Source organism: Somniosus microcephalus, chromosome 11, assembly GCF_052327205.1.
Source record: "Somniosus microcephalus isolate GS21.2 chromosome 11, FLI_Smic_1.0, whole genome shotgun sequence".
Taxonomy (NCBI): Eukaryota; Metazoa; Chordata; class Chondrichthyes; order Squaliformes; family Somniosidae; genus Somniosus; species Somniosus microcephalus.
Genome location: NC_140997.1, coordinates 71,349,628 through 71,362,222, shown reverse-complemented (window position 1 = coordinate 71,362,222; position 12,595 = coordinate 71,349,628). Strand labels below are relative to the sequence as shown.

At 43.7% G+C, this 12,595-nt stretch overlaps 1 protein-coding gene across 1 annotated transcript in view; it reads left to right on the top strand.

The window, feature by feature from the left end:
- Positions 1 to 2,204: 2,204 nt before the first annotated feature.
- pgap6 (post-glycosylphosphatidylinositol attachment to proteins 6) overlaps positions 2,205 to 12,595 on the top strand; it is a 49,597-nt gene continuing 39,206 nt past the window's right edge. The window contains exon 1 of the mRNA XM_086000850.1: positions 2,205 to 2,402. Coding sequence (XP_085856976.1) covers positions 2,318 to 2,402 — 85 coding nt within the window. The 5' untranslated portion in view covers positions 2,205 to 2,317. The remainder of the gene's footprint in view (positions 2,403 to 12,595) is intronic.

Below are 12,595 nucleotides of genomic sequence, written 5' to 3'. Positions count from 1 at the left end.
CAGGGAAATTGCAGAGATATGCAAGAGCTATAGAGTGGTGATATTGGGGGGCTTTAATTACCCAAATATCGATTGGGATAATGCTAGGGTAAAGGGAAAGGAGGGGGAAGAATTTCTGAAATGTGTTCAGGAGAATTTCCTTGACCATCATAAGATTTAGAAAGGCAATGGAGAGGAGCAAGGAACAATCTAGAGTGGAACTTCTAAACTGGAAAACGGCTAACTTCAATAGGATGCGAAAGGATCTAGCCAGGGTAAAATGGAACCAAAGACTGACAGGAAAAACTGTAACGGAACAATGGGTGCTCTTTAAGGAGGCGATGTTCCAAGTACAGGCTAGGTACATTCCAACAAGAGGGAAGGGTAAGGGAACCAAAGCAAGGGCTCCTTGGATGATGAGGGAGATAGAGAAGATGATGAAACAAAAAAACAGGGTGTATGATGCATGTCAGATGAATTCTTCAAGGGAGAACCAAACCAAATACAATAGGTTGAGAGGGGAAGTGAAGATGAAAATAAGATTGGCAAAGAGAGAATATGAGAGTAGAAAGGCGGTTAATATAAAAGGGAACCCAAAAATCTTCTACCGACATGTAAACAGTAAGCGGGTAGTAAGAGACTGGGTGGGGGCTATTGGAGACAAAGATGGTGATATATGCTTATAGGCGCAGGGCAAGGCTAGAATACTCAGTGAGTACTTTGTATCGGTGTTTACTAAGGAGGTGAATGCTGACAAAATATCGGTAGAAGCAATGGAAAGGGTTAAAATTGATAGACAGGATGTACTAGTAAGGTTGGATATGCATAGAGTGGACAAGTCGCCTGGTCCAGATGGCTTGCATCCCAGGTTGCTAAGGGAATTGGGGGAGGAGATAGCAGAAGGGCTTGCCATAATTTTCTAATCTTCCCTAGAAGCAGGGGAGGTGCCTGAGGATTGGAAAGTGGCAAATGTGACACCATTGTTCAAGAAAGGGTGTAAGGACAATCCTAGTAATTACAGTGTAACAACAGTGGTGGATAAAGTTTTAGAAACAATAATCAAGGAAAAAATTAACGGGCACTTGGAGGTTTAAGCTAATTAAGGAGAGCCAACGCGGGTTTGTAAAAGGCAGATCGTGTTTGACTAATCTAATTGATTTTTTTGATGAAGTAACAGGGAGGATTGATGAAGGGAATACAATGAATGTTGTCTACATGGATTTTCAGAAGGCATTTGACAAGGTACCACATAGAAGGCTGGTTAACAAAATTGAGGCTCATGGCAAAGGTAGGTCAGTGGCAGCTTGGATAAGGAATTGGTTTAAGGACAGAAAACAGCGAGTTGTGGTAAATGGCTGTTTTTCAGGCTGGAGGATGGTAGACAGTGGCGTTCCCTAAGGGTCAGTGCTGGGGCCACTGCTTTTTTTGTTATATATAAATGACCTGGATATTGGAATACAGAGTCGAATTTCTAAATTTGCTGACTAAACCAAACTTGGGGTGTGGCAAACAGTGAGGATACCAATTGACTGAAAAACGACATAGAAAGACTAGCAGAATGGGCAGACAAGTGGCAGATGGAATTTAATACAGAGAAGTGTTAGGTGATGCATTTTGGCAGAAGGAACAGGGAGAAGCAATATACAATTAATGGCACAGTTTTAAAGAGTGTGCAGGGACAGAGGAACCTGGGAGTTAATGTGCATAGGTTCCTGAAGGTGGCAGGACACATTGAGAGAGTGGTTAACAAAGCATATGGGATCTTGGGCTTCATAGAGGTACTGAGTACAAAAGTAGAGAAGTTATGCTGAACCTTTTTAAAGTGCTGGTTAGGCCACAACTGGAGTATTGCTCATTTTTAATGTGGAAGCAAGTCATCCTCGGTTCCGAGGGACTGCCTAAGAAGAAGAAAATATTTAAACAGTAGCACCTTGTTTATTAATCCATTACTGGACAGACTATAAAACAGAAAATGCTGGAAATACTCAGCAGGTCAATCAGCATCTGTGGAGAGAGAGAAACAGAGTTAACATCTCGGGCCTGTGACCTTTCCTCATGTACCTGGAGCCCGCTCTAGAGTAAACACCAGGCGCCTCGCCATCCCTGCTGCAGGTGTTCAAACAAATCTCAGCGGCGCCAGGTGGGTGCCTGCGACTGCGTGGTGACGTTGTGCCTCCACTGCGTCACACTGCACCGCTGCGTGGTGACGTTGCGCCTCCCTTTGCGTCATATAAGACCGGGAAGGAGGAAGCGAGCCAGTGACAAGCCGGAGCGGCTGAAGGGAGAACAGTGATGTGGTGAAGCCAAGCTCGACCCAAGTGACTGCACTCCGACAGCGATGGTGTTGCTCCTGCCGCGGAGGCTTTGCTGGTTACTCAACCTTTTGGTCCTTGTGGTGGAGTGCGGTTGGGCACGGACCATTGGTAAGGGACCGGACCGGACGGATCGGCCTTTGTAAACACGGGAGCTGCGCGAGCCGCGATCGTACTGGAGTTTGAGGGGCTTCGTGCGTGTGACTTGTAAGGTCGCTCGGTATTTTCCATTCATCTTTCAAACCATCAGCAAAGCATTTCTGCTTCGGGTCATCAAGTGCCCTGCTGGCCCCAGTTTGACCCCACTGTGGGATTGTACTTGCTGCAATGTCAGGCAGGCACCGGCGGTGTAAGGTGACTCCTTCAGGGAGCGTGACATGGCTCTCTCGGCATCTGACTCCACCGACTTAGACCGTCACTTTGTGGGGCTGTGAAGTGCAAATCAGTGACCATCTAAATGCCCTTGGCGAGCCCCAATATATGGATATATAACTTAAAAATAACTGGTGACTGATAAAACTGTACATTTAGATGAATGAAAATTCCTGCCTCTTTAGGCTAAGTGGTTTTCTACCTTTTTCAATTTTGCACTCTGGTAGAACACCATGCTATAGTAAAGCCACTCAAACATCATTGATAGCTTTATTGTTATAATAACCACAAAGTTTTAAAAAACTTCAATGCAAATTTACACTTAAATTTAAACAGTTTACCTGTGTTTACTGTATTTTTTTCTCCTTAATATCTTTAAAAATTAATTTAACTTTTTAATTGTAATTTTTTTCTAATAAATGCACCAATTTTGGGGAAAGTATGCCAGTTTTTGACCCATTTTACAGAAGGGGATTACTGATTGGATGCCCTAGAAGAAGAGCATGTCTGTAGAACTTGTTCGAACCTTCCTTTCCTCTTCAGTTCTCAACCAAATCCATGCCCATTTTTCCTGCAAATCTATATTTGAACCTCTGCAAACTGGTTTCTGTCCCTGCCACAGCACTGAAATTGCTCTAATCAAAGTCACACCTTCTGTGGCTATGACCATGTTACACCGATCATCCTCCTTGGCCAACCCTACAGCCTTTGACACAGTTGACTCACCACCTCCTCCAATGGCTCTCCTTTGTTGTCTAGCTGGTGTGACTGCCCTCACCTGGTTCAACTCTTTCCTATCCAGACTCTCAACCCTCCACAACCTCTGTGTTGTCAGACTGCTTGTCCAATATCCAGTCCTGGATGAGCTGAAATTTCCTTCAGTTGGGAAGACTGAAGCCTTTGGCCCCCACCACAAATTCCGTTCCCTCGTCACCGATTCCATTCCACTCCCTGGCCACTGTCTCTGGTTGAACCAGACTATTTGCAATCTTGGCATCCTGTTTAACCTTGAACTGAGCTTCTGATGCCATATCTACTCCATCGCAAAGACCGCCTGCCTACTTATGCCTCAGTAATATTGGCGGTCTCTGCTCCTCCCTCAGCCCATCTGCTGCTGAAACCCTCATCCATGCTTTTGTTGCCTCCTTACTTGATTATTCTAATGCTCTCCTAGACTGCCTCCCATCTTGCACCCTCCATAAACTCATCCAAAACTCTGCTGCCCTTGTACTAACTCCATGCCAAGTCTCGATCACCCATCACCCCTGTGCTCACTGCTGCCCTTGTACTAACTCAATGCCAAGTCTCGATCACCCATCACCCCTGTGCTCACTGCTGCCCGTGTCCTAACTCAATGCCAAGTCTCGATCACCCATCACCCCTGTGCTCACTGCTGCCCGTGTCCTAACTCCATGCCAAGTCTCGATCACCCATCACCCCTGTGCTCACTGCTGCCCATGTCCTAACTCAATGCCAAGTCTCGATCACCCATCACCCCTGTGCTCACTGCTGCCCGTGTCCTAACTCAATGCCAAGTCTCGATCACCCATCACCCCTGTGCTCACTGCTGCCCGTGTCCTAACTCAATGCCAAGTCTCGATCACCCATCACCCCTGTGCTCACTGACCCACATTGGCTCCCGATCCACCAATGCTTGATTTTAAAATTCTCATCCTAGTGTTCAAATTCCGAAATCACTTAGCCCCTCCCTATCTCTGTGACCTTCTCCAGCCCTACAACTTGCGGAACACTATGTTCCTCCAACTCCTGGCTTCTTGTGTATCCCCCGCTTTCTTCGCCCCACCATTGGTGGCCGTGCCGTCAGCCATCTAGGTCCTAAGCGCAGGAATTTCCTCCAAAAAACCTCGCCGGCTCTCCACCCCTCTTTTAAGATTTTGCTTAAAATCAACCTCTTTGACCAAGCGTTTGGTCACCCGTCCTAATGTTTCCTCCTTTGGCTTGGTGTCAGATTTATGTCTGATTCTGCTCCTGTGAAGCGCATTGGGCTGTTTTACTGCATTAAATGCACTATATAAATGCAAGTTGTTATGCATGGTGATGGTTTTTAAAAAGCAAAGCTGTATGCTATCATAATGTGGTACTGTATTGACGTCTTAGATAAATGTATAATGTAATAAAAAAATGGATTCATAGAATCATACAGCACAGAAGGAGGCCATTCGGCTCATCGTGCCTGTGGTGGCTCTTTGTAAGAGCTATCCAATTAGTCCCACTCCCCTGCTCTTTTCCCCGAAAAATATTTTTCTTTTTCAAGTTATATCCAATTCCCTTTTGAAAGTTACTGTTGAATCTGCTTCCATCAATCTTTCAGGCAGTGCATTCCAGGTCATAAGTCGATGCATAAAAAAAATTCTCATCTACCCCTGGTTCTTTTGCCAATTATATTAAATCTGTGTGTCCTCTGGTTACTGACCTTCCTGCCAGTGGAATCTCTCTCTCTCTCTCTCTCTCTCTCTCTCTCTCTCTCTCTCTCTCTCTCTCTCTCTCTCTCTCTCTCTCTCTCTCCCTCTCCACTCTGTAAGGATAAGGAGAAAGACTGTGGGAAGGATAGCCAGAATGCTGACCAAGGCACCATGGAGCAGGAGGCTGTCCAAGGGGAGGAGGTGCAGAATAGAAAGGTTGTAGTTATAAGCGACTCTATGATTAGGGTGATGGATGGTATTCTTTGCAGTCAGGATCCAGAGTCCCAAAAGCTGTGTTGCCAGGGTAAGGGACATTTCGAAACGCTGGAAAGGGCGGGGGAGGATCCAGTTGTTGGAGTCCATGGTGGAACCAATGACGTAGGAAAGATTAGAGAAGAAGTCCTGCTGAAGGAGTATTGGGAGTTAGGAGCTAAATTGAAAAGCAGAACCTCATGGGTGATAATCTTGGTGTTTTTACCCAAGCCACATGCAAATTGGCATAGGGACAAACATTAGGAAAGTCAACATGTGGCTGAAAGAGTGGTGTGGGAAAGAGGCATTCCATTTCATGGGATACTGGCACCAATACTGAGATAGGAAGGAGCTGTACTGTTGGGCCGGGTTGCACCAAGGTCCCAGTGGAATTGATAACTAGGGCTAAAAATAAGACTTTAAACAAATAACAACATGGGGGGAGGGAATGGCTAGAAATTACTGAAACCTAACAATAAAAGAATCAGGAAAAGAGACTAAAGGACAAATAAAAGGAAGGAATAAGGATAACAAGAACGGCCGAGATTAGATGAAGTCATAGAGCATAAAGCTAAAATAACTACTAAAAAGAAAGAGGAGGAATAATAAATAAATACAACTTAAACTGTTTGTACATAAGAACATAAGAAATAGGAGCAGGAGTAGGCCATTCGGCCCCTCGAGCCTGCTCCGCCATTCAATAGGATCATGGCTTATCTTCAACCTCAACTCCACTTTCCTGCACTATCCCCATATCCCTTGATTCGCTTAATATCCAAAAATCTATCGATCTCTGTCTTGAATATACTCAGTGACTGAGCCTATATAATTGCAGTAAGACGTCTTTACTCTTATAATAAACACCAACATACCATTTGCTTTCCTAATTGCTTGCTGTACCTGCATGTTAACTTTCAGTGATTTGTGTACAAAGACACCCAGGTTCCTCTGAACACCAACATTTCCCAATCTCTCACTATTTAAAAAATACTCTGCTTTTCTATTTTTCCTACCAAAGTGGATAACTTCACATTTCGCCACATATATTTGCCATGTTCTTGCCCACTCACTTAGCCTGTCTGTATCCCCTTGAAGCCTCTTTGCATCCTCCTTACAACTTACATTCCCACCCAGCTTTGTATCATCAGCAAACTTGGATATATTACATTTGGTCCCCTCATCCAAATCATTGATATAGATTGTGAATAGCTGAGGTCCAAGCACTGATCTTTGCGATACCCCACTAGTTACAGCCTGCCAACTCAAAAATGACCTGTTTATTCCTACTCTCTGTTTTCTGCCCGTTAACCAATCCTCAATCTGTGCTAGTATATTACCCCCAATCCCATGAGCTCTAATTTTGTTTTAATAACCTCTTGTGTGGCACCTTATCAAATGCCTTCTGAAAATCCAAATACACCACATCCACCGGTTCCCCCTTATCTATTCTGCTAGTTACAACCTCAAAAAACTCTTAACAGATTTGTCAAACACGATTTCCCTTTCATAAATCCATGTCGACTCTGCCCAATCCTATTATTATTTTCCAAGTGCCCTGTTACCACATCCTTTATAATAGATTTGAGCATTTTCCCTACTACTGATGTCAGGCTAACTGGTCTGTAGTTCCCCGTTTTCTCTCTCTCCCTCCTTTTCTTAAATAGTGGGGTTACATTTGCCTCTTTCCAACCCGCGGGAACAGTTCCAGAATCAATGGAATTTTGGAAGATGACAACCAATGCATCCACTATCTCTATAGCCACCTCTTTTAAAACCCCAGGATGTAGGCCATCAGGCCCAGGAGATTTATCGGCTTTCAGTCCTATTAATTTCTTCAGTACTATATTTTTACTAATCCTGTACTAATTTCTTTCAGTTCCTCACTCTTGCGAGACCTTTGGTTCTTCGCTATTTCCGGGAGGTTTTTTGCATCTTCTGTGAAGACAGACACAAAGTATTTGTTTAATTTCTCTGCCATTTCCTTATTCCCCATTATAATTTCTCCTGTCTCAGCCTATAAGGGACCCATATTTACTTTCGCTAATCTTTTCCTTTTTACATACCTATAAAATCTTTTACAGTCTGTTTTTATGTCTCTCGCTAGTTATTATGACTCTCATTCTATGTTCCATTTAGTTATCAATTTCTTGGTCCTCCTTTGCTGAATTCTAAAATCCTCCCAATTCTCAGGCTTACAGCTCTTTTTGGCAACATTATAAGCCTCTTTGATCTAATACTATCTTTAACTTCTCTTGTTAGCCACGGTTGGGCCACTTTTCCTGTTGGTTTTTGTGCTGTAAATTATGTATTCTTTAAATGCTAGCCATTGCTTGTCTACTGTCATACCTTTTAATTTAGTTTCCCAACTTACCTTGGCCAACTCGCCCCTCATACCTATGTAGTTTGCTTTGTTTAGATTTAAGACCCTAGTTTTGGATTTAACTAAATCCCTTTCAAACTTAATATAAAATGGTATCATATTATAGTCACTCATCCCTAAGGGCCCCTTTACTACAAGGTTATTAATGAACCCTTTCTCATTGCACAATACTAGATCTAAAATAGCCTGTTCCCTAGTTAGTTCCTCAACATAATGATCTAGAAAACTATCTTGTATACATTCTGTGAATTCGTCCTCCACACTATTACAGCAAATTTGGTTTGCCCAGTCTATATGCAGATTAAAGTCCCCCATGATTACTCTATTACCCTTGTTACATGTGCCTCTAATTTCCTGATTTATACTCTGCCCTACATTACAACTACTGTTTAGGGGCCTATAAACAACTCCCACCAATGTTTTCTGCCCTTTGCTGTTTCTTAGCTCCACCCCAAACTGATTCTACTTGATTTCGGAGCCAAGATCCTTTCTCTCTACTGTCTTTATCCCATCCTTTATTATCAGACCCACCCCTCCTCCTTTTCCATTTTGCCTATCCCTTCTAAAAGTTAAGTATCCTGGAATATTTAGTTCCCAACCTTGGTCACTTTGCAACCATGTCCCTGTAATGGATATTAGATCCAACCTATTAGCTTCTACCTCCGTTATTAATTCATCTGTTTTGTTGCGAATGCTTCACTCATTCAGATCTAGTGCCTTTAGCTTTGACTTTTTTCTATTTTTCTCTGATGTCACCTTAGTCACAGATGCCCTATTACCTTTGTTACTCTCTCTGTCCCATCCTGACTCACTGCTTATTTTTATCCAAAGCCTTGACTTTTCTCTTGCTGCTTTTAAATTTACTCTTTCCTGAATCCTCCCACACCCCTACATTAGTTTAAAGCCCTGTCTACTGCCCTAGTTTTTCGATTTGCTAGGACACTGGTTCCAGCCCGGTTTAAGTGGAGCCCGTGCCAACGGAACAGCTCCCTTTTTCCCCAGTACTGGTACCAGTGCCCCATGAAGCAAAACCCCTGCCTCCCACACCACTCTTTGAGCCACGCATTTAACCTTCTAATTTGCTTATCCCTATGCCAATTGACACGTGGCTCAAGTAACAATCCAGAGATTATTACCTTTTGAGGTTCTGCTTTTTAATTTGGACTCCAACTCCTCAAACTCTCTCAGCAGAACCTCATTCCTAGTTCTAACAATGTCGTTGCCTCCTATGTGGACCACAACAACTGGATCCCCCCCTTCCCACTCCAAGTTCTTTTCCAGCCGCGAGGAGATGTCTTTAATCCTGGCAAATGTACATAGTATTCGAAACAAATGGATGAACTGGAGGCAATAATTTGTAGAGAGGATCCGGATATAGTTGGGTTGACTAAAACATGGCTACATAGAGAACAAGATTGGCAACTAAAATATTGCAGGATATAACACATTCAGGATGGAAGGAGGGGAGGTGTAGTAGCTGTACTAGTTAAAGATAACGTACTGGCAGCAGAAAAATAGGATGTAACTAGCAGTAAGATAGATATAGAAAACATATAGATTGAGTTAAAAGATAGATAGGGGTATACTGTAGACCACCAAATAGTGGAAGGGAATTGGAGGAAGAAATGTATAGGCAAATCTATGAGATGAGTAGCAGGCATAGAATAATAATCATGGGCAATTTCAACTACCCCTAAATAAACTGTCCGGAAGAAGTGATAAGTGGAGTTTTTACAGTGTATATAGGACTACTTTCTCACTTGGTACATAAGAAGTCCAACAAGAATAGAATCACTGCTGGATCTTGTAATGAACCAGAACAGGTAGGAGAGCATCTTAGTAGTAGTGATCACAACATAGTAAAGTTCAAGATTAGGATCAAGAGTGACATAAGTGAGACAAGGACTAAGGTAATAGATTGGTAAAGAGCAAATTGAGGAAATGAGAGTGGAACAAAAGAAGGTAAACTGGGAAATAAGCAATAGAGTTCAAGAGAAATGTATTTCACTAAAAGCCAAAAACAAGCAAACTAATTATGGGGCACCATGAATGAATAAAGAACTAAAGAGAAAACTGAGTCTAAAGAAAAAGGTGTACAAGAAGTACTTGGCTACTAAAGGAGAGGACAACAAGGAATACGAAGAGCTCAGGAGAGATGTTCTTAATAAAAATCTGGAAGGCAAAGCGAAATTACGAAATCAAATTATCAAGGAATATAAAAATAGTGTTCTATAGACACATAAATAACCAAAAGAAAAATAAAATAGGGATAGGACCACTAAAGGATGAGCAAGATAAACTCTCAGGTAATGGCAGAAGGATTGAATAACTACTTCGCCTCAGTTTTCACTGACAAAACTGACGAAATAGGCAGTTTACATGAGGATGAGCTTAAAAAGAATATGAATACAGTTGGGATAGAAAGGGAGAAAATAATTGACAAACTAGCCAAACTGAAAGAGGATAAAATCCCAGGTCCGGATGGTATGTACCCACACATACTCAAGGAAACTAGGGAAGAGATAGGAGAGGCAAATGTTCCATAGAAGCACTAGTTTTTATATTTCCTAAAACTTCAATGGAATATAAAAATAAATATAAATTTTTTATATATATTTTATTTATTAAAGGGGAGAGGGAACTATAGACCAGTCAGCTTAACATCAGAGTTAGGAAAGATACTGGAATCTATACTAAAAGAAGTGATCGAAGAGCATCTAGAGAAAATATAATAAAGAATAGTCAGCTTGGATTCCGAAAGGCTTATGCTTAACTAACCTTGTAGAATTCTTTGAAGAGTAACTGGAAGACTAGGTATGGGTAATGTAGTAGATGTCATATACTTAGATTTTCAAAAGGCCTCCAATAAGGTACAGGTAGACTATCCTTTATCCGAACTTCTGAAAACCTTTTCGTTCAGCGTAAGTCGTGCGCACGACATGACCAGAGTGGCGCACGACTTACGCTGAGCAGGGCAGAGGGTCAGAGAGTTCCCTCCTGGGTAGGAGATTGCAGGCCGAGCCGGGCAGTGTGAAGGAGGTACCGGGAGAGTGAATCCAACAATACAGCGGCCGGTCCGATACCTGCAGCGGCTCGTCCGATATTCTTTTCTCCCCCGACCCGACCCGACCTGCGGCCCGTCCGATATTCTTTTCTTACCCCCGACCCATCCGATATTCTTTTCTCCCGACCCGACCCGACCCGAACCGCGGCCCGTCCGATATTCTTTTCTTCCCCCCACCTCCCCCCCCCCCCCCCCCCCCCCCCCGACCCGTCCGATATTCTTTTCTCCCGACCCGACCCGAACCGCGGCCCGTCCGATATTCTTTTCTCCCCGACCCCGACACCACCCACCACCCCCCCCCCCCGACCCCGACCCGAACCGCGACCCGTCCGATATTCTTTTCTCCCCCCCCCCCCCCGACCTGATTTGCGGGCCAGCTTAGTAGGAGTCAGCCGATATCCGGCTTTCCAGAGAAGCAGGAAGGGGAATGAGACTGAACAGTCGCAAGAGGTAGCCTGAACTTTTAAAATTTATATTAAATACAAATTTCCCAGTCTTATAATAATACCTTCTGAAATCCGAAAAATTCCAAAAACCGAAACTCAGCTGGTCCCAAGGCTTTCGGATAAGGGATAGTGTACCTGTACCATATGGTAGGCTCATGACAAAGATTAGGGCATGTGGAGTCATGGGACAAATTGCTGAATGGATAGCAAATTAGCTAAAAAAAAAAAATAGAAACCAGAGAGGAGGAGTAAAGGGTAGTTAGCTGAAACTTGACATCGCAAGTTCCGAGTTTTTGCACATGCGGAAACCCGGAACTTGTGGGGCACTAACGGCAGCATACGCGCTCATAGGCCCCGTAAAATCCGAGCCCTTCAATCTCCCCTTAACCTTCTCTGCTCTAAGGAGAATAATCCCAGCTTCTCTAGTTTCTCCACATAATGGAAGTCCCTCAGCCCTAGTACCATTCTAGTAAATCTCCTCTGCACCCTCTCCAAGGGCCTGACATCCTTTCTAAAGGGTGGTGCCTGAAATTGGATACAATACTCCAGCTGGGGCATATCCAGTGATTTATAAAAGTTTACCATGACTTTGTGCTTTTGTACTCTGTCTCTATTTATAAAGCCAAGGATCCTGTATGCTTTTTTTTAACAAACTAATTGACTTGTCCTGCCACCTTCAAAGATTTGTGTATGTTCCTACAACCACTTGAAAATTCCCTCTCCCTAACCTCTGTCTGAGGCTGAACCACGTTCGCAACCTTGGTGTCATATTTGACCCTGAAATGAGCTTCCGACCACATATCCACGGCATAACTAAGTTCACCTATTTCTACCTCCGTAGCATTGCCTGTCTCCGCCCTTGCCTCAGCTCATCCGCTGCTGAAACCCTCATCCATGCCTTTGTTAGCTCTAGACTTGACTATTCCAATGCACTCCTGGCTGGCCTCCCACGTTCTACCCTACGTGAACTTGAGGTTATCCAAAACTCGGCTGCCCGTGTCCTAACTCGCACCAAGTCCCGTTCACCCATCACCCCTGTGCTCGCTGACCTACTTTGGCTCCCAGTTAAGCAATGCCTTGATTTCAAAATTTTAATCCTTGTTTTCAAATCCCTCCATGGCTTTGCCCCTCCCTATCTCTTTAATCTCCTCCAGCCCCACAACTCCCCCGAGATATCTGCGCTCCTCTAATTCTGCTCTCTTGAGCATCCCTAATTATAATCGCTCAACCATTGGTGGCCGTGCCTTCTGTTGCCTAGGCCCTAAGCTCTGGAATTCCCTCCCTAAACCTGTCCGCCTCACTACCTCTGTTTCCTCCTTTAAGACTCTCCTTAAAATCTACCTCTTTGACCAAGCTTTTGGTCATCT